This window comes from Sceloporus occidentalis, unplaced genomic scaffold (genome assembly GCF_023333645.1).
Source record: "Sceloporus occidentalis isolate IW3139 unplaced genomic scaffold, rSceOcc1.0.p SCAF_396, whole genome shotgun sequence".
In the NCBI taxonomy this organism is placed as follows: Eukaryota; Metazoa; Chordata; class Lepidosauria; order Squamata; family Phrynosomatidae; genus Sceloporus; species Sceloporus occidentalis.
The window spans coordinates 256,377-279,109 of NW_028317376.1; the positions used below are offsets into that span (position 1 = coordinate 256,377).

The 22,733-nt window shown below is 37.4% G+C and overlaps 1 protein-coding gene across 1 annotated transcript in view; it reads right to left on the reverse strand.

Moving 5' to 3' along the window:
* The window catches only part of LOC149273211 (sodium/hydrogen exchanger 3-like), a 39,983-nt gene extending 20,566 nt beyond the window's left edge, over positions 1–19,417 (reverse strand). The window contains exons 1-5 of the mRNA XM_089506589.1: positions 19,261–19,417; positions 7,812–8,114; positions 3,410–3,570; positions 831–909; positions 306–483 (exon numbers count right to left, since the gene is read on the reverse strand). Coding sequence (XP_089362715.1) covers positions 306–483; positions 831–909; positions 3,410–3,570; positions 7,812–8,114; positions 19,261–19,417 — 878 coding nt within the window. The remainder of the gene's footprint in view (positions 1–305; positions 484–830; positions 910–3,409; positions 3,571–7,811; positions 8,115–19,260) is intronic.
* Between the last annotated feature and the right edge of the window lie 3,316 nt (positions 19,418–22,733).

A 22,733-nucleotide genomic window follows, 5' to 3' on the forward strand; every position in this document is an offset into this window, starting at 1 on the left:
GAACAAATGTAGTGTTTTTCCCACCTCTGGCTGTGTTCAGGTATAAACCCAATGCAACCCATCGGTGCCATCCTTGCTTTGAAAACAGCTCTTTATTTTTGTTTGTGACCCCCCTAAATACAATTATAGGAGACACCACTCGATTTGGAAAGATTGACAGACCCATTTTTAGCGTATAGGAAACACAGTCTAAAAGCCAAACATGAATTAGACTAAATATCTATATTGAAATACTTGGGGTTTTTTTTAATAAAAATGATACTTTATAGTTATACTAACTATATAGTATACTAAGATATACTTACGCAAGGATTGCAGACAAAGAAAGCATTTCTGATGTAAGATAAGACAGATATGAAATAACAAAAACAAATCCAGGTTCAATAATCCGAACATGTTTAGTAAATCGAGTAACAAAGCTGAGAATGAAGGCGAAAATGATTCCAACTAATGTTCCTCCTAAACTAACCACAAAGAAAGACACTGAAAAAGAAATGAAAATAAATATTAATAAACATAAACATTTAAATAAACAACAGTGTGGCTGCAAAACCTGTTGATTTACATAAACAATTATGCAGTTCAAGAAAAAATAAAATATTCCTTGGTTTTATGTATTTTTGTTTTATATATATATATATATATATATATATTTATTTTTTTTTATTACATGGCAGTATTCTCATCAATATTTGTAACAAAACAACTGTGACAATAAATGCAACTGTATATTAATTTATTGACACGTTTGCCATGCTTTAGAAACCAAGCAGTAGAAAACCAGAGGTTTGTTTTATATGCTTATATCTCTTTATATAAAATATACATACCAACTCCTTTTACACATTCCACACCTGTCACATTTTCACCTCCAATAGCAACAAATGCATCAAATACATTGTACAACACCTAAAATAAAAACAGAAATGTAAAGCTTAAAATAAAATGATTTGTGTCATGAATGATTTAATCAATCTCAATTTATAAAATTAAATTATGTGAATAGAAAATCAATTCATTAGGAGAATGTCTTATTTTGTGTTGTTAATTGTTAATATGTATTGTCCTAGTTAAACTGGCGATAAAACAATGGTTGCAATTTTGGTTTATAAATTATGAATATCCCATTGAAATGAATGGAAGTAGCGGCAACCAATCACATGTATGCTGATCTGCACTGATGTTTTCCTAGTATAAGTATGATTGACGGCTGCAAAGAGGAAGAGGAAAATGAGAAGACTAATTTTAATTTGAATATGCACGGATAGGCATAAACCTAGTCTTTACACCAAGAAAATCGGCAGACTGTGGCCAAAATTTGAGCAAAAATTTAGACAACTAGAATCTTTATTTAGTACTAAACCAATCCAGTATCCCCATTTCCTCTGGTATAAGTATAAATCCCCAGAGGCCCTATGTGTCCCTTACTATCTTACATAAACTAGCTTAGCTTCTCTGGAACCTCAGACTGCTCTGCTCATGACTGCCTAACATGCCATAATCCAAAAAGAAGAAGTCTCACCACCGGCCAGTATGGTAACCGTGACATACATACAATAATTATTGTTGCTAATATGTAAAAAAAACATGCTAAAATGGAGAAAAAAACAAATTTTGTGCAACTTGGCCTAGAATTTCTTCTACAGGGTATGTGCCACTGAGGAACAATAACCTAATTTATATTCAGCAACATTCCCTGATTACAGTAATCTTCTGTATTTAAGTGTAGTGAATGTTTTTTGTTAATTTTATTTTTCAAATCATTTTTTACTTGCAGTGGGGTATTGGGTATTGGGGTACATTTTTATAGTTTTATTGTTTGTTTTTTATTTATGATTTATTTATTTATTCTTTGATTGAAGATCAAACTCCAATCAAGAAGCAGGGCTTCATAGCATTGCTGGTCACAATGTGTGCGATCGGCCAGCAGTGAGGGTTATCAGAGTTAAAAGGCAGCATTGGCACAATAAAGGTATCCTTCCCGTTCTGCTTATTTTGACTTTCTATTTAGTTTCTTCTAGCAAATATGTGTTAGATACATATTGTGATAGACAGCAGTGCTACTGAATGATGTTAAAAACTGATATATTATAGGTTAAGCTCATGAATATCGCAAATGTTTTTTTTATTACAAATAATATAATTAACATTAGATATGATTTCACTAACTTTACATACTTTTTACAAAGTATAAGATTTTCAAGTTAACATTAAGTTCAATACCAACTCCTTTATCACTAAAATGAACATGCATTTTTGAATAAATGAGAGTGATGTGTTTTTATGGAAAAATGTATAATTTGCACATAAAAAATGCCAACATACTTTTATCTAATAATTTGCATAGAATTCTACATCATACTTTCTGTGTTATTTTTATGTTATATGTGTACTGGGCTAATACGATTTTATCAACTTGTCTCATCATTTTGTGGATTTTAGAGATCCATAATCTAGGAATGTTGTACCCGAGTTTGGTGCAATTTTAAAGGAAATGACCATATTTACTATATGCAGAAATTACTGTAATTATTGGGATATGAGCACAATACACATTGTATAATGACTGATTAAGTAATTCTTAGGTGCCAAGAACAAATTGTGAGCTTTGTGAATTCAGCAAAACACTGCTTCAATAAGTAAAAAAATGAAAGGTCAAATAACTCCAGTTATAATAATACAATCATTAAATTACCATCCAGTTTTGATGCTTTTATATAAATAATAAGTGTATTATAAATAAATGTGTATAAATTTGTCTTAAAATATGATCTTCATCTAACTTACAATACTGAACAAACAATCTGTATTAACTACTAACACAAAAATGATTATTCTTGTCTATATTGAATACATCATTCAACCATTCACAGTGTGGGCTGGAAAAGGTATGTAAACCACTAGGCTAATCACTCCAAGGAAAGCTAAATGGATGTATGTGTGTTTTAGAGCTGCTTTGACATTTAAAAAACACTCAGACATTTTGAGTTTGCTATTCTCAAGAAGCATCAGTTGATGTGATCCATTCCTCACAAAAAAGAAATCTCAGGAGAGCTACAATCAAGAATACAGTTAGAATGGAGACAGATTAGTACTGTGGCAACTCTCCCAAGAAGTGGGTGCCCAGCCAAGATGACTCCAGTTTTGTAATGCAGCAGGAGAATGACCCTAAACATCAAAGCAAATATACTATAGAATAGTTTCAAATAAAAGGAAATCCACCTTTTGGAGTGGCCCAGACATCAAAGTACAGCATGTGAAAACAATGAAACAAAAAGCTCAAAATGTATAGTAATGACTAATGCAAAATAAAATAAACTTTGAGTAAGGACATGAAGCATTGGGAGTAAACAGGGACCCAGTGTGATAAGATGTTACATTAATCAGTAGACTACACAACATTTCTTACCACTGTGACAGCATCATTTAGAAGAGACTCTCCAAAAACAATAATAAATAGGACATCATTGACGTGAACCTCCTCAAACACAGCAAGAACAGCCACAGGATCCACTGCAGCAATTAAGCTTCCAAACAGAAGAAACTCCACCACACTTATATTCAGATCTCCTGAAAAAATTGATGTTGTTTACAGGTTAGTTTACAATTTATCTGATTAAATGGAAAATAAATTCGGAGCTAAGGAGACTTTACAAATGAGTATGTGTGCATTGTAATAAATGTTGTATTGTAAGGAAGTGTAAGACATTTTAGATAATCATTCAGACCATGAAACCATATGCACTTTAATGCATATAATAGCTGAGTCGTCCCTTACAAATTCATTGAAGGATTCTCCATTTGCCTTTTTCCCAGCCCCCTGCTCCAATGGTTGCTCACAAAAGACTTCCAGGAGGAATAATAAGACCTCCATGCACATGCACACAAAGTGCACCTTCAAGCAGCTTCATTATATATATTTTTTTTAATACTTAGCATTGTTTGTTGGTATGGCTGGGACACAGCAGTGTTTGAATAAACAGATTTTAAAGCAGCTTTGTCCCTGAATGAAGAAATATATTTGTTTGGGGTCACTTAGCTGTTTTAATGGAAACAAGCTATGCTAACATAACTACAAAAGGATTTTCTAATGATCAACACAACTCAAACACTAACATACCCACTCTGACAACATACCCACTCAGATGACACTAACATGCCCAGACACTAACACTGGCGTAACTACAAGGGTCGCGGAGGTTGCAGCTGCCTCTAGGGGGCCCAGTGCGACCCCTGTCTCCTTGTACCAGTTTAAAATTGTTTAGAAAGGGCCCTTCTGACCTGGACCGCATTGATCCAGGTGGGAAGGGCCCTTTTTAGACTATTTTGAACTGGCATGGGGAGACAGGAACTTATGTCACATAACCCTGTGATGAAGCCGAAGCTGCATGCACAGTGTACGCCGAGCAGCCAGAGGGAAAGCTGCAGGATCGGTGAGAGGTAAGCGGGGGTAGGATATATCTATATGTGTTTGCATATATATATATATATATATATATATATATGCATGTGTACTTGTATGTGTGTGTGTGTGTGTGTGAGCATGCATGTGTAATTGTGTATGAGCATGGATGTGTATGTGTGTGATTATGTAAGTGGGGTGAGATAGCGTGTGCGTTAGTGAGTAAGAGTGTTTGTCATTTGTGAAAGTGTGTTTACATATGTTAATGTTGGAAGAAGGAGGGGCAAAGACCAGTTGTTGAAGTTAGGGGACCCAGGCAATTGTTTGCACCAGGACCCCATGGTTTCTTGTTACTGACTGAGGTGCCTCAGCAGGCGCTTACTGCAGCTTCCGCGGGGTCACCCAGTGAGGCTGCTTAACCCTGCTTGACCCTGTCTCCTACAGAAAAGTAAAGAGATAAAGAGGTAGGTCCAGATGTCAGGACTTATATCTTTATCTCTACGGAATCCATCGATGACTTGTAAGGGGCAGCCCTGGTTCTGGAGCTCCACCAGTTAGTGGGTTAGCTCTAGCCTGACCCCTATCTTAGGCTATAGGAAGCACCGACCCTGTACGAATTAATGTGTTTTTTTTTAGTTAATACAATATTTTCAGACAGTTGTATAATTGTCATGTGTTTGTGTTCTAGCTGTGTTACTCCAATCTACTAGGCAAACACATGGTTTCCTTATAATAATGCCTGTGGTAAACAGTAGAATAGCTTTGTTAACCCTTTAAAGACCAATGACGTGCCACGCACATTAGAAACCGACTTGTAACTCGAATAGTAGACAGTATTTCTCTGATTATGTTTCAAGTGCAGAGTGGTCTTTGAATCAACATTCTTATGACAAGACTACCTCCCAAAAACGGATTAACCAGGAATGAAATAAATAGATGAATGTATTGATTTACTTAAAAAGAATAACCTAAAAGAAAAAAGTATTATGCATATTGGCAAAATCAGACTCATTGTTTTCTATTGTTGTTATATCTACTTACAGTAAACATGTTGCATTGATAACATTTATTTTTTATACCCTTGAGGTGTTTATATTCATTCTTTCTTCTATTATTGTTTCTTTGTAGAAAAACACTTATACACTTACTGCTACAGTTATAGTTACTCAGACCAGCTGATATTAACATCAGATGAATAATTCTTTCAGCTAGAGCAGTATATAAAGAAAATATATATTTCTCACACCCTGCATGTGTAATTAGAGCAACTGCCACTTGAGTGTAAAAATATATGCAGCACGAAAGTGAAGCATATTATGCCCCTATGTTATGTTTGAGGGAGTATGCATTGTGACCCTCCATGAATAGTTATAGCCAATTCAGCTTTGTGCTTCTCTGTGCGTGAATGGATGGATCTGCACCCCCACTTTTTAAAATAGATCTATGGGTAAATGGATCACAGTGTGTCCCACTGTGTATAAATAATGTATGCTGTTCCCCTCCATATGTAAGCGGATAGTAAGTGAAAATAAACAAAAATCCCAACCACGCCATGGCTTCCACAGTTATATAGGGATATCTCATGTACTATAAGTGACAAAGCATGACCCCCCACATGTTTGAGGTTCAGATTTTCCTGACATGGGTCATGGTATATATGAATCCTAGGCCCTAAAAAGTTTACAGTTGCTTACAATTGGCTCCTGAAGTAATGTACCTTTAACACATTCTGGAGTGCCACTGTTTTATTATTGCAGGATGCAGGCCAGACACCTGTGTAAATTTGATCATGGATCAAGGTCCATCAAAGGGAATGCATGCTTGCTAACTGTCCTGCTTTGCATGAGACAGTCCCAATTTTGCCACTCTTTTATGCTGCCATACTGCCATACTGACACCTAAACACACACACACCAGGACAGGTTCTGCCACACGGACACCCGCATCAGTATGGGTTAATCTGCACAAAGCATAAAAAATGCTTTCCATACTGGTTTGTTTTTTGTGTGTTTCCCCCCTTGTGTATTGATGCCCCAGCCAGGCCCCCCCTTTGGTTTTAATGTATCCCCCCACACCCTTGTGTATTGCCCCATGTGCATTTATGCCCCCAGCCAGCCCCCTTTGTGCATTTATGCCCCAACTCCATTGTGTATTGATTTATGTGATGTCCCCAGCCTCCCTCCCTTGTGTATTGATGCCCCCTTTTTTACTGTTAATGTACCCTTGTGTATTGCCCCCAGCCATGCACCAACTTTGTGTATTGATTTATGCAATGCCCCAACCACCCTGTTGTGTACTTATAGCCCCCGACCACCCCCTTTTTGTATTTAACTGTTGTCCCAAGGCAGCCCCCCCCTTTGAAGATGGGTCCTCTTCCACCTATCATGCCAACTATTTTTATTTATTTTTTTAATACTTACTTTTTTGCTCCCTTCCTTCCCTGCACACCGCCCTCCTCCAATGCGCTCTTCTCCCTGTCATGAGCAGCTGTTCCGTGTGAGCCCACATGGTGCTGCAGGCTTTTGCCACGCATTACAGACGGTGCTGGCACGGCCGAATTGGCCGCTTCAGCATGTGGACGCACGGCCGTTTAACTTAAAATGAGGGCAGCCTGCCCCGGTCCAGCCCGCCCCTGAGTATCTGGGACACTGGAGAATGCATACTGCCCATGTGCAGAATTGTGCACATACACAGTAGCGACTGCCAGTTTGAGTGACACTCTACCACCGAAGTTGCGCCCCTCAGCTTCCTGTTTTGCCAGGGGTAGAAGTTGGAAGGTATGGGAACGGGAGAACTTTACATGTAGGGAAACAAGATAGGGAAGCTCCCCTCAGCCCCTTACCCTTCCTGCCAGTACACAAGCTTTTCATCTGTCTCCGACACTGGGGCAGCTTAACCTGTAATATTGTGGAAAAGTGATGGATCCTCTCCTTTAAGGGTAGGATCTATTTTATTGTAGCAAACATATTTCATTTTTTGTTATTTTATCTTATTTTAGTCAAACATGATTAATTTCTAAGAACAAGTTATACATTTTCAACAGGATAGGAGGATAGAAGGAGGTGTAGTCTATTATAAAAAAAGTATAAAATTTTAACATAGATAAATTAGAAAATTGTGTTAGTTTAGGTATTGCCTTCCATTTACAAGACACTTTGTCTTAAACACAACAATTTTGCATACGAAAATAAATAGAAAGTAGATAGATTTTTTAAGTCTATGCTATTGTGATTTCAAGCGTGACTTAATAAAACATTTTTCTGTTTGTAAAGGCACAATAATTAGCAGTTACATCTTGCATTTAATTGTAATTTACTGGAAACCTATCTCCATTTTCACAATTGCAAAAAATAACAATACTTTCAGAGACTGCCATGCATAAAGAGAGATTAACAAAATGTTTTCTTACCCATTATTCCAGTAAGGTAAACGCCATAAAGAGAAAGACCAGTTGTGGCAGCATTCCATACTGTTCCAACCACTGCATAGAGAAGAATGGTTCCAAGGTTCCCAAAAAATAATCTATTTGGCATAAAGTAGCCAGCATCGAGAACAATAGGTGGCAGTAAGTAGAAGAAGAAGACTGTTGGAGTTAATGTAAAAGAAGCAATATGGTCCGCAGCCCACACAATTCCTCCCAGGAACAGGCCAAGTACGATAAGAAGACAGCTTTCTGGAACAACAGTGGTCACTTTGTGGGATATATGAAACACTGGAATGAAAAGAAAAAAATAGATATATATTGTTTTTTTTTTCAGTTATATAAAATACATTCATATAAAGGTCAGAAACCAGACAGCCTGTTTTTTTCCTTCTTCACATTTGTTGATATATGCCAAACTAATATAATGGGGTTTTTTTTGTAGAGGGGGTTTGGTTCATGAGAGGCTTGGGTAAGAAAATGCAGATGGAACAAATGTCTATGAAATAAATGTATCATGTTCAGAAGATGTTTACTGCATAATTCAAGCTTCAGCTTTCAAGATAACACTTTTTCACCCAGTTTTGTCATGACAAATATAGCCCCATATTATATATAAAGTATTACATCATTTTTAAATAAGAGAATGCAAACCAATATCTACAAGAAGATACACATGAATTTTTGGGTTATATCTTATTAAAGGCAAAACAAATTTGTACTGAAGAGTTTAGTGATTTTAAACATGGCACATCATAGGATGCTGCCTTTGCCCTAAAGTCAGTCTGTGGGATTTCTGCCCCGCAAGATTAGCCCTGGTTCACTTTAATACAGGTGTTCTGGTCAAGTGTCCACAAACTTTTGGTCATATAATGTAACTGGGAATATATTGTATGGTTAATGTCTTCGTGGTTCACACAAAGGCAAGTATATGTGTTTAGAAAGTTGAGTTTCATTGTTTTTGAAAAGTTACAAACTAATGCAATTACAGTAACTATGCATTTTCAAAGCTGGGCAAACTAAACTGTTTCAAGTGCTTTTAACAGCTATTGTCCTCTATACAAACATACTGTTTAATAAACATTAGTGAACAAATGCGCATAGATGAAATTAGTAAGCTGCTTCTTTGAATTAGATGATATTTCACATTAACTGCTTAAGAATAGAATGGTGTATTCTTCCACAGCTACCATTACTAGTCTCATTAATAAGAATTGATAGTGTACATAGAAATGCATAATACCATTTGATGGTCCAGTACAAATGAAGAGCATGTGCAAGCTCTATGCTATGCATCGGACACATTAGGAGTGGAGTCAATCAACCTGAGGTTTAGATCATGCTTTCTATGTGGCCTAACTACATTTAGGCTTTTTGGAGGTGCAAATTGTCCCTATGACTTAATATATGCCCTGCATCAATTAAGGAAAATGCCTAAGCCAAAAAGAAAACATCAAACTCAGGAATATAAGTTCACATGCCACAGAAGCATACATTCATTACTGGGGGGTACATTTTATATACATGCATTTAATATTTAGGAAGCTGTGCATTTTGGTTGTGTGCACTTGTGCTGTCATGCCATCATGTGCATCATTTACAACAACAAGGAATAAGCACATCTATACGTATGCTGGGTGTTAGTAATGGGAAATATTAGGTGACTGGAAAGATGGAAAATATCACAGAAATAAACAGTTAAGAAAAACACATTTAGATACATGCATCTCCAAATGACATATTCTGAACCACATTAATGATTTGATTTGTCATACAGTAATTTTAGGATTCTACACAGAATGTAAAACGTCATCAACCGGTCGTTGGTCAGTGACCACACAGTTTGCAAACAGGCACTGGTGCATGGCAAAGGCAGCCTAATTCAGCTGCTGGTTTCCGTGGTGCCAAAAAATAAATACAAGTTACCACATGCTGACTAGATCAGCTTGTCAGCTTGCAGTCAAATCTATTCAATACATGCTTATTGTGGACATAGTGATATGACAGGAGCCCCCACTCCCAGGAACCATTTGAGTGAGATGACCACTTGAGCAACTTCTTGCTTTTCACTTACTTTTATCTACTGTTCATAAGGGGGTTAATGCTAACTTGTGGTTTTTACTAAACCACTTATAGTTTTAATGGCATGTCAAGACAATTAACCTTGACTGGAAAATGAGTACATTTTTATCATTACAAGAGTATTATATATGTAGTCACTTTACAAACTAGATTTATTGGGTCTTAAAATGAACTGGTTTTGGTTTGGTTTTATCCAGCTTTACAAGGACTCATCAGTTGGTAATTAGCACTTTAAATGGGCACACAACTTTAATGGGTTCATTAAACTAAATTTTAACTAAATTGTCTTGATTTATTCAGTGACTTTAGTTATTGCTCCATACCATTACAGAACATAGTCAAAATAAAAATGTAAAAAAATATGTATTATAACAACACAATATAAAATTAAATATACTGAAATAAAATATACATATCATAAGTTATTTAGGGTTTTCTGCAGTTTCAGTACTTGTACCTCTCTTCAATTCAGCTCCTGAAAGAAGGACTAAAATTGGGTAATTTAAAGGATAATTTAAAGAAATCATATCAATTTAACAGTGCATTATACAGGGCCAGACAGGTTTTTCTTGCAGCAGAAGCTCACAGAGGTTGTTCCTTAATAATGTATATTGAAGTCCAGTAGTTGAAACCTCAACAGACTGCCCAGAAATGCGATAAAATTTGAAACAAGTTAACAGACTTTTAGAATTACTACATCTCATAAACCAGTGTTTACAATATTATACTTTCTAGACTGATTCTGTCATTTATGTTCAGTCTTATTTTTTATTTTTCATGGAGTACTGTTTATCAATAATAGTAATGTCAATCTATGATGAATTAATGGTATGTTTATTTCAACTATATGGGAAAACCAAAGAAATGTGACTCAATAATTGATTTGTATAAAGATGTAGGTATGCTGTAGCACAATAGAAAGCACTAAAGTAATTGTAAACCTGCAAAGTGGTGAGGTTATTTCCGCAACAATGAACATTAAGTACTCCAATTACATGAATTTGTAGCTAGAATCTAATATCCATTATAAACAACATGTTTAGACAGCAATAATGGCATTAGCAGTAATGTCATTGAAATACCCCTGCCCCATAAGGCATCCATAAATATTACCTAATTTGCACTGTTAACACTACACTTTGTCAATAATTGTGGAGTTAATATCTTCTCTTGTAGTTCACAATAAATACAAATATAAATATAAAGAAAAGCTGTAAGAAACAGCATTTATTTATATATTTTTAAACTCTTACTAATATTTAGCATTTGGAACCTTGGGAATGGCATTGGATATTGGACTATTGGTTGCTCTTGCACAGAGGCGATTTCTTTCTTCACAGTGAACCTAGTGATTATTCTTCTAATCTGCCTGAGATCCCAAGGAGAACATAAGTAGTTTCAGTGAGCATCCACTACCCTCACTGACAACCTGTGAAATAAAGCAGTATTTTCCTCCTAAAAGAGTATGTGTAAAATCTACAGAATTTTATAGGGTGATACTTTTATATTGGAATATATCTATTTTATTTTTTGTGTTTATATTTTCAAGCAATTTGTACTCCCTTGTTCTATATGGAATCCCCAGAGAGAAATAGTGTTTTCTATTACGCCAGTTAGATACAGATTGCAATAAGTAGTGAGACTTAAATACATCATTTTATATCTACCAAGGGTAAAAAAAACCAACACAGTTTTGTTTGAGGAAAACATTCCTAACAAAGCATATTGCATGAAGAATACAAATAAAAATGGAGCCATTAGTTCATTAGTTATGCTCCATAAGTCTATCAGTGAAATAGATTTGTCATATTGGCCATTCTTTGAGGAATATATATATATATATATATATATATATATATATATATATATATATATATATATATATATATATATATATATATATATGCCCTGCCAGCAACATGTGTAATGTATGTGTCCCTCAACAAAGGTAACTCAAATAGGAACTTGCAGGTAAGTTTTAACATTTTATCTTACCTGTTTATAATGAACAGCAGGCTTCTCTTAAATAAAGAGGCTTCATTGTAAAATTAAATCTCTCTCTCTCTCTCACATATATAGTGAAGTCGGTAAGTTCAAGTGTTCAGTTTACCTTCAAACATCTGATTTATTAAGGCAATCTTAGTGCAGCACTTAAATAGGATTACATAATTACAGTAGAAAGTGGATCCACAAGGAACAGTGAGGGAACAATAGAGACACAGTATAGTTATGTTGACCTCATACAAAGCACAGCTCACTGGCTACCTGCCTTCCCACACAAACACTTCATCCCACCACCCTCTCATCTGTCCTTGATGTTGAGTTTTCAACCCAATGCCCTCTACTATAAAGACATAAGGGGCATAGGCTGTAATGGGGTCAGCACTCCCCTGATAAGCTGCGCCTAGGGAGACCCTAGGTACGCCACTGTTCTTGTTGCACTTCTGCAAAAGAGCTGAGCTTCTGGGCACACTCTCTCCCCCCACTGGAGGAGCAGAGGCTGTTCTCATGGATCTGCCCTTTTTCAAAAGTGCAACAAAAATATTGCAGATTTTTCTTCTGTTAAGAGAAATCTACAGGACTCCATTAGTGCCCGCCTAGATTCTGGGGGACTGCATATTCAACCATAAAAGATTATGTTTGGTTGTCATACAACATGTGGTGCAGAATATCAGTGACAGGACAGTCGAAATTCTTTATTATTTTTTGATTTACATAATAATTCATTGGGCTCATTACATCTTTTATTATCATTAAATTCAGTTATTGAAGCTACGAACGGCCTTTTGTTTGTCAATCAGCGTAATTGTTTTGGAAGTGGTTAGTTTAAATAGTTACCTAATGGAACCAGTGTTAAGCATCAGCCTAAGGCAAAACATTGTGTATATTGTGGAGCATACATTGTCATGTTAAGTACCATTCATATGTTGTTGGAATCATGACATCGCAAGTGCAGCCAAAGCTGCTGGGACTGTCCTTGCAAATTTTTGACTATTGCACTAATTAAGTTTTTTTTTCCATTTTGTAACATTCATCATGAAGGACAGTATTCAACAATGTTGGCAGGGTGGCTCAATATGTATTTGTTATTCTGCCGCTTCTATTTATGTATTTCTGTTGGTAGTGTTCAATCACCAAAAAACCTTTGTGTTACCATAATGCTTAGCAAGCTACAACCACCAACTTACTTTAATAGTATTTCACTATCCCAAGTAGTCGTATTTACTAACTAGTGCCCAACTGCTTTATTAACCCCTTAGCGACCAAGGATGTTGGGGGTGTCACAAAAATCTGGTCCTTGAGGACCAAAGGACTTATAACCTATGTCATGATCGCGGGAGGACGGCTGTGGCTGACCTCTCCATGACCCGAGCAGTCAGTCTACAGTTAATTTAGTGCATTTCCATGCATGTGATCTCTTCTATATCGAATCACAGGCATGAGTAACGTTAAATGACAAAGCCAATGTTTGTAAACATTGCCTTGCCCAGTATTCCTGCCTCTCTCCTTCTCACTTTGAGTTTGAGAGAGGAAGATGAGTGTTATAAAGTGTTTCACTGCATTAATTTAAAAATAATGCTTCCTGAAAATAAAGAGTTTAAAAAAAAACCTTTTTGTTCTTTTACACTGCTTGTTCAGTGTTTGCACGTTATATAGTTCGGAAGAGGCATATACTATTTTGGCATCATATTCTTATGCCACTGACATATTTTGATTTTTGAGTCAATTTACACATCCCGCACAGCCCCTGACACTGCTGGGCCCCCTGTTAAAAAGAAACTGACCCTTATGCGAGGTAGGAACCTCCAGTTGGATCCTTTCCTGAAATTTCCCCTTTTAGCAAAAATGTCAGGAATTTATGTGGATGTCACTAATGTTACCCCAGTTCAAGTTATGGGGTTGTTCATAGAGGTCTATATGCAGCCCAATGTTTTGCCACCAATTTAAGTTCCTATATGGTAGTGATAATAACCAATGTCTGTCCAAATCTGATCGCTATTATGACAGGTTATATAAAATTTGCCTTCTAATTAGTCACTTTCACACGAAGGAAATATGGATAGACAAATCTCACATGAAATACAGGGGAGGTTGGGGTTAAAGCAGTATATCCCCTCCAAACACTTCCGGTACGGAGTAAAATGTTTCAATTATGTGAAAGTGTCAGTGGGGTATACATACGCCATCAGCGTATATGAAGGAAAACACTGCCACCTTGACTTACCAGGTTGCCTAAACTATCTGGAAAAAGTACTAATATTGTGTGGGACCTACTAAACCCTTTATTGAACAAAGAATCCCCCTTATTTGTGGGCAATTTCTATTCTAGTGTACCTTGAGGCTTATGGCACAGTAAAGCCAAGCCACAAAGGTTTCCCCAAACAAATTGCAAATACTCAGCTAAAATGGTGAGAGCCCCTTGCTTTGCTCCAAGAGGAGCTATTGGTGGTTAAATTTAGGGACAAGAATAACGTGTACATACTCACTACCAGCCATGATCACAGCACTGTGTCCACTTGTTTCAGAGGCAACATGCAGCTGCAAAGGAAGCTAGTATGCATTAAGGCCTTTAACAGGCATATGGCGTGTGGATCAGCTTTTGCTGCCATACCCCATAACAAGAAAAACCAAGACCTGGGATGAGAAAGTTGCCCTGAAAGTATCTGCTCTGATTACTGTATTGACACGTTTATAGGCCGCACCCCCCCCCCACACTTTAAGTCTTTAAAGTGGGGGTGGCCTATAATTGGGGTTTAGCGCAGGGATCCGCAATTCATATCGCCCAACGCCCAAGACATACAGTTCCGGGTGATGGGGAGGTGTTTTTTATTCCTTTTTCATTTAGCCCTGCTGCGGGCAAGCAGCAGGGTTATAACCCAGATCCCCCGCAGTGCGGCAAGGGACCTGGATCCACCTTTGTGGCAGACTGTGGACATCTGCGCAATGCAGACAACTTCCGCTGCTGCGGGGCTTCTATGATGAAGCACTAACATAGAAGCCCCGGTGGAAATGGCGAGCAGCATCAGAGGTTGTCTAATTGCACTAATCAACCTGGGCTCTGTATTGGCAAACTTACAGATTGCTGTTAAAGGCAGAGGTGATATTTGACATATTTTCCATTCAATTTAATTTTATAAAGGGTACAAAGGGTACAGGAGGAGCAGTGGATGAAGAGAGAAGACAGAAGATCAAGAAAAAGCTGCACTGAGGGGCAATGAGACAAGGACATGGAAGCTATGGGTGGAGACGGTAAGAAGACATTCAGAAAGCGTTAGAGAGAGTAAATGATAGTGTGAGATAGTGAGTGAGAGAGTGAGAAAGAGTGTGAAAAAGCATGAAAGAATGAATTTGGGCGTACAAAAAAAAGCCCTCCAAATTTTGTCCAAACTGAAAATGAAATTTGTCTGAATCATTTTTGGTCCATTTGCACAACTCTCTCTCTCTCTACAGTATATATATTAGACTTCTACATAATGCAGAGCAATAGTTTTCTGCAACCAAAGTTTAAAAAAATTGGTGATTTAAAATCACACTATAAATGCTATTACTAACTTACCCTAGTATGTCTATCTTAAAAAAAAAAAAGTCATTTCAGGGGTTTAATTTGGGGGACCTGGACAGAAATACCCTTCAAAGACTTAGGTAAAGAACAGGATGCCTGTCTCCTTTACCGCACACCCTCTTACCTGATTGAAGGAATGGAGGAAAGGCTGTCCATGTGCGGCTTCGACCTTTTGCAGAAGTACCCCAAGAGGCCAGAATAAAGCAGACGGATTCATGGTGCAGAAACACCTCAATTTCTCCCTTTCAACGCTGATCCATCTACATTATTCTGGCCTGATATATTACTTCCGCAGCAGCTGTAGTCTTTCCTCCATTGCTCCAATCGGGGAGAGGGTGTACCGAGGCTCCGCCCTGTTGTGGAAGTAAAGGCGGATACGTGGAGAAAACAAAGCATTTCTACACATCTCTTTCTCTGTGGATTGGTCTACATTAGTCTGGTCTCTTGGTGTACTTATGTAATCAAGAGAGAGGATGAGGCTCTGCTTTTTGTTAAAGCGCTCCAGGAGTGGGAGGGGTAAGACGGGTATGAGAGAGACCAGCTAAGACAGAGTTACAATAGTTAAGGCGGAAGATAATGAGAGTATGGACAAGACTCTTAATGGCATGTTGAGTTAGGAAGGGACAAATGCGGGCAATGTTTTTAAGATGGAGATGGCAGTGTTTTGAGACAGATGGAATGTCGGGGGTGAAAGAGGGATCAGAGTCAAGGGTGACATCAAGGCAATGAGCGTAAGGGGGCAGGGAGATGATTGCACCATTGACATTTAAAGGAGACTGATGAGGAAATGTTAGCATTGGAGGGAGGGAAGATGAGCAGTTTGGTTTTAGAGAGATTGAGTTTTAGGAAACGTGCAGACATCCAGCTAGAGACAGAGGCTAGGCAGTCAGTTACATAATCTAAGACAGATGGAGAGAGATCAGGAGAGGATAGGTAAATCTTGGTGTCATCAGCATACAGGTGGTATTGAAAGCCAAAGGTTGAGTTAGTTAGCCAAGTGAGGTAGTGTGGAGAACAGAAGGGTTCCTGGAACTGAGCTTTGGGGTAACCGGACTGAGAGGAAAGGTAGAGGGGAAGTGTTACTGGAGAGGGAGACATGGTTACAGAAACCGAGATTATGAAGCATTTTTAGGAGAAGAGGGTGGTCTGCAGTGTCAAAAGCATCAGCGAATAGGTCATTCAGAGCCATAGCTATCTCCCTTTGTGCGCAAGGCAAGGAAGGAAAATTGTGCCCCCCACTATATACATGGCCATAAACACACATATGCATATAAACTGCCCTTACTGCCCTAACACACGACTGTGCATGCACACTGCCTTTACACACACCTGCCCATAAACACACATATACTGCTCTTACATGTCTGCCCATAAACACTGCCCTCACACACACCTGCACATAAACAATGGCAACCTGCCCATAAACATAAGCAACCTTACAAATGAATGCCCACATACCATATGCACTGATCATATACACATATACACACCTGTCCATTTACACACACATATTCCACACTTCCACATGCCTATCCATACACACACATGTACAATGCCCATATACACGCCTCCCCATACATACTGGCTGGTTGCTTACAGTACCCCTTTCTTCCCATATCTACCCCCTTTCTCCCCATCATCTACCGCCTTTTCTCCTCATCTGATACTCACCTATCTCCCCATCAGATACCCCCTTCCTCACTATGCACAATATCTGGGACACTGGAGAATGCATACCGGGTCTGCATATGTCCTTGTGACTTCCAGAAAACATGCCAGACCTATGCATATGGTGCAGTGCTGTATTCAGGAGATGTTGATGAACGCAACTTGTTGTTTTTTTGCAGTTGTACATATTCCGTACAAGGAATCTAATGCAATATCGCAATGTATGTGTGAAAAAAAACACAAAAAGAGTACCACAAATTTTGGAAGAGATTTGTGATGAAATTGCTACATGAAAAGTATCAAAACAACCCTAGCTGAAAAGCCTGGGTTGTCTACTATTTCTTAGACATATACTTTTAAGGAGTAGGGCCGACCCAAATTCTGGGGCCCAGTACAAGCTTACTGTTTGGGCCCCAATGCTCCTCCCATCAGCCCACCCATGTCCATCCCATTGCCCTACACTTCGGTCCACCCATCACCCCACCTTAACATCCTCTATATTTATGAGACAGAGGCAAGCCTAGTGTTAGTGGTGTATGGGTGCGGTATTTATTCAAGGCCCCCTATAACTAACACGCATACATACTAACACGTAAACTCACTTTAACACCCACCCTGCCACTGTACACTTACATACAAACACATTCTTTCTTATGCTCCTATACAGTATGTATAGTGTTAGTGTGTATATTATAAATAAAATACACACTCTGACTCTAACACAACAGTACAGTACACATATATACACATGTACGCACTGCTTCCTCTCTGTTAAGTGGCTTAACAAAAAATGCTGGTGTCTCCTTGCAAGGTGTAAGGTTGGAACCCTCATGCTCCTTCTACACACACAGTAACATACTTATATACCTACTAACATACTTACACACACAATAAAATGCTTACACACACTAACAAACTTACACTCACAAACTAACGTGTACTTACACACACAGTAACATATTTTCACACACACTAACATACTACCATACTTACACACTAACACACACATGATCTTACACAAAGTAACATGCTTACACACATATTAAAATATACACACTAACATACAGTAACATACCTACACACAGTATCATACTTACACAGCCACAGTAACATACTTACACTAACATACTTACACACATTTACTAACATACACACAAACAGCCCAGGGTCCAGGCTCCCTGCTCTTTACCCACTTTGCAGTACTCGTGCCCAATTTATATAGAAGTAAAACTGTGAAACAATGCATTTTTTTCATTGAAAAAACAATATATAATTTGTGTGTGTTCACTATTTGAAAAAGAGGGAAATTACTGTTGAACAGAGACATAATAAAAACATAACTATTGCTCTGGTGCTGTGGAGTAAAGAAGCCCTGGTCTTTAAGGGGTTCAATTTTAATATCTACCCATTGACCAAACCCAGTGATATACTGAAATATATAATATATAATGTTGTACATGAACAATCATTTCACAGGTTCTACAATAAATAAATCCCACTTTTATTAAATCAGTTTGTCCATTTATATGTGTTTTAGAGAATTTTGCAAATAAATTATGGAAAGATCATTACATATTTCAATTCAGTGTAAAATGAAAACTTCATAATTAGTTGAAAAAAACCCAAATGTTAATTAACCTATTTCTAAGGAAGCAAAATCCACTTATTAGAGACTTTACATATTCCAACTGACCCAATTATACTTGGCTGGCTACATAGTGCCATCCAAACTAAGGAGGGCAGCCTTAGGTTAAAAAAAAAATAATAAATCAGCAGAGAAGGAAGAAGATGGTAATCGACTTGAAAGAGTTTAAGCAAAGGAACAGGTAAACATTTACAATGCAATATAAACCACTGTGTCAGAACACCTTATATAAGGAAATAAAATAATGTACCATAAATATATTCTATTAAAAAAAATAAGAGAAATTATTCTGAAATATCAGTCAGATATTTGGGTATACCTTTTCACAGACAGAATGCCCTAAATATATATGATTTTACCAAGACTGACTTTCACTGAGAAAAGCAAATCATATGATAGATAGGTGATAGATAGATGGATATATAGATTAGATAGATTGAGTAGATGTAAGCGTTATTCATTACAAATAGGTAACTTACCAATTTTGGCTAAGCTTGCCACAAGAATCCACAAAGCAATTATGTAAGGGTCCTGCACATGGTGCCATTTAAAAGTGACAATTTGTAGACTAGTAGGTGATTCTTCCCCATGACCTCCTCCGTCTTCGCTATGAGGTCCGCTTTTCACTTCTCCCATTGCTTGAGAAAACAAAAAACTGACCAAAAATGTTGCCACATACCGGTGAAAGGTACGCGCAGTCATCATGTCTTCTATGCCAGGTTGGCTTGCTAATTATTTTGCTAATGAACAATCCGTTCGATTATTGGTACCACTATGTGTGATCTGCACTGACTGGTCTCTTGATGGTTAATATTGAGTCATATCCAGTCGATTTGTTATATTAAAGTAGAGATAATCCTCCTTTATCATTCCTGACTTACTTCCTTCTTTACCGCTGCTTTTGAACAGTCACCTAAAAAAACCCCTAAGGATGCTCCAAATGATACTGGCACGTCCCGCCAGCTACGCCTTTTATTGGACAAAATGGGAGGGGTTCTGTTGTAAACCCACCTACTTTGGATACCGTAGCAAGAAGCTGCTGCATTCGTTCTAAAGTTATTGAGGAACTACAACTTTTCTATAGATATATCTATCTATCTATCTATCTATCTATCTATCTATATATATATATATATATATATAAACTGATCTCCTCCTGTAACACAAAAGGTATGTATACAGAAATGATAATTCCATTTATTGGTTTTCTGTGCTCACTTCGTGGACCGAGTTCCGATCACACACATATACACATACATATATATATATACATCTACAGAATAAGTTAAATCACCTTTTCTTTACACTTTGCTTTTCCATTCCCTCCCACATATGTACAGAGCAAACATCTTAGCGTACAGAATAGGACACCTGAGTAGGCAAGCTTGAAAACAAATAAACCCTTTTGCAGTTGGCAATTTTGGAAATCTAAGACTTAAACCCAGATTAAAATATTTCAGTTTGATGAGCTAATGCGGCACGAAATACGAACAGGTTAAAATAACCTACCGATGAATTTGGCACATTAGTTTTCGTCAACAAATCAAAAAGTACGTTTAATCATCACAAACGTTGTATATGTATTGATTTTCGTGAGTTGCGTTCCAAAAACATAGTTTTCATCCAACTACCAAGTTCCAGTCCTGGTTAAGCTAAAAGGTGGCAAACTGAAAAAAGTGGATGGTGCTGCTGCAGAATCGAGACATAAGATCCAGCGTTATCGGTTTAAAATAAAAAAAAAATCGGTATAATGTTAGAATAAACAGTGATGGAAGAGAACTGATCTGCTATCACTTCACAAGTTTAGAGAGAAATAAATACTTGGCAAGAAAGCCGATATTATGTATCTTCGATATATTAACCACTACATTTGAGTGTGTCATCAATTGCATAGATGACATTTGCTTCATTGACACGTTTTGGTGGTCACACGCTTAACAGTGGTTTTGTCGCATGTTATTTTGTAGATATTGTATGTTCTTGTGTTGTTTTTGCAAATGTATTGAAATAACGTTCCAATGGTTTCTTTTGTCTTTGTTAATAACCAAATTCCCTGTAACAATTTATTTTAAAAGATTTTGTATCTTTTCTCACCTGTGGTAAATCCAGGCGTAACACCTCAAACAACTTTCCTGGCGACAGCAGCCTAATATTACCTCTTAGTACTGGACCGTCTCCACACTCCTACAGAGATTATATATATATATATATATATATATATATATATATATATATATATATATATGTATATGTATATATATATATATATATATATAGAAGTGCGCCAGACATTGCGGTTATTTGAGTCCGCTTTAAGACGCGCTTTCATGTTTTAAGGCACTGATGACCTTTCAGGTGGGTGACTCTAGTTTTTGCTGTATCTTCCAGCTTTATGTGACTCACGTCTTAGCAGATATAATGCCGATAACAGGAAGGTATAATTGTACAAAACTCGATATTGCACCTCGGCTGCTCCAGCCCTCTCCCTGAGGTGGAACCAACAGTGTGTTTTATTTGGGTAATATATATTATTACTTGGTCTCAATGAAACATAAACCTTGGCAAACTGCCCTTACACTGACGAAATACTGATCTGAGAAGCTATTGTGTGTGTTGTTATCGGGGCACCAATATGTTCACAAACGTGTCTGCTTTTTATAAACAGGAAATTCATAAATATTAAAGTAAAGATGCGATAAGTAGCATTCCATGCAGACTAAAGCAAACACATATAATATAGAACAGTTGTCGCGCCTTATTTCTGTGTAAAAATGCTGAGATTGTTATCTTTCCTATTTAGTTTTGTAGATTGGTTGCAATAAATGATAATACATAAGAATGCACCGATTTTCTTATTTTACACTCCCGCCCTCCGAAACTGCTTCTACTTTGCTTTCACTTTTGCTAACTTTAGTGCTTTTTAGCATTGAATTGCAGTGTGTGTGTGGTAAATTGGATAAATCCAATTTGGAGACCTAATCAGGATTTAGAAGTGTCATCGGGTAACACTTCTGTTATGCTTACAGGAACTACACGGCTGTTTACGTGCATGAAGCCGATACTATACTCCAGCCAGCTTCACATTTGTTACATAAAAACACCATTCAGGAAATTAACGTCTGTCCGTGTAAGTTTTGTAATATAAAGAGCAGAAGAGGCCAGTGTTACAAAATAACACCTTTCCATGTCGTTGTTTGAAGAAATACAAATCGCTGCCCCCCCCACTTACGAAAGTGGCACTGACCTGCCTGTTCTCAGGTGTGTATTGACCAGGTTGCCTAAGACACTTAGCTCATCTGGGGCACAAGCCAGTGCATGTAGAAGGGGGGGGGGGGTCAATGTTATAGGTTGCCAAGGGTTTCAGATTCCATCTGCAGAAGAGACTGTTGAGTGTTTGACAAAAAAAGTAATGACATTTGTTTTTATTTTTTTTAAAACATAAAAAGTAGTAGTAAAAATTATATGCAGTCATTATGACATCATCAAGGGGTGTAATCTGGTTACACGAGAGATCCTCAATGTCTATAAAGAGCACAAAGAAAAGTTGTAAGAAGTAAAAAAAAAAAAAAAATCACTATTTAAAATCTAAAATAATGTAAAATGAAAAAAAATCCACTAGAAATACAAAATAATAGCAAAAAACCCATCTATATCCCAACTCCTTTTTGGTCCAAAACACAAAATACCTATGAGTGCTGAGGATTACTGTACTTGGGTATTTTGCTCATCAGGCCTGGGGCAGCCACCAGGCACGCTGTTAGAATCCTCAATGGGCAGGTGCACCACCGGGAAGGGCAAAATGAAAGACTAACATAGGTATCCAAAAAAAGCCTTTTCTGTCCTTGGAAAAACTTAGTATAGGCACATTAAACATGAAAATTATGGGTAAATGAACATGATTAAAATTAAGGGAAAAACCCCTTTGTTGAGAAGGGGCTAGAATATATATTGT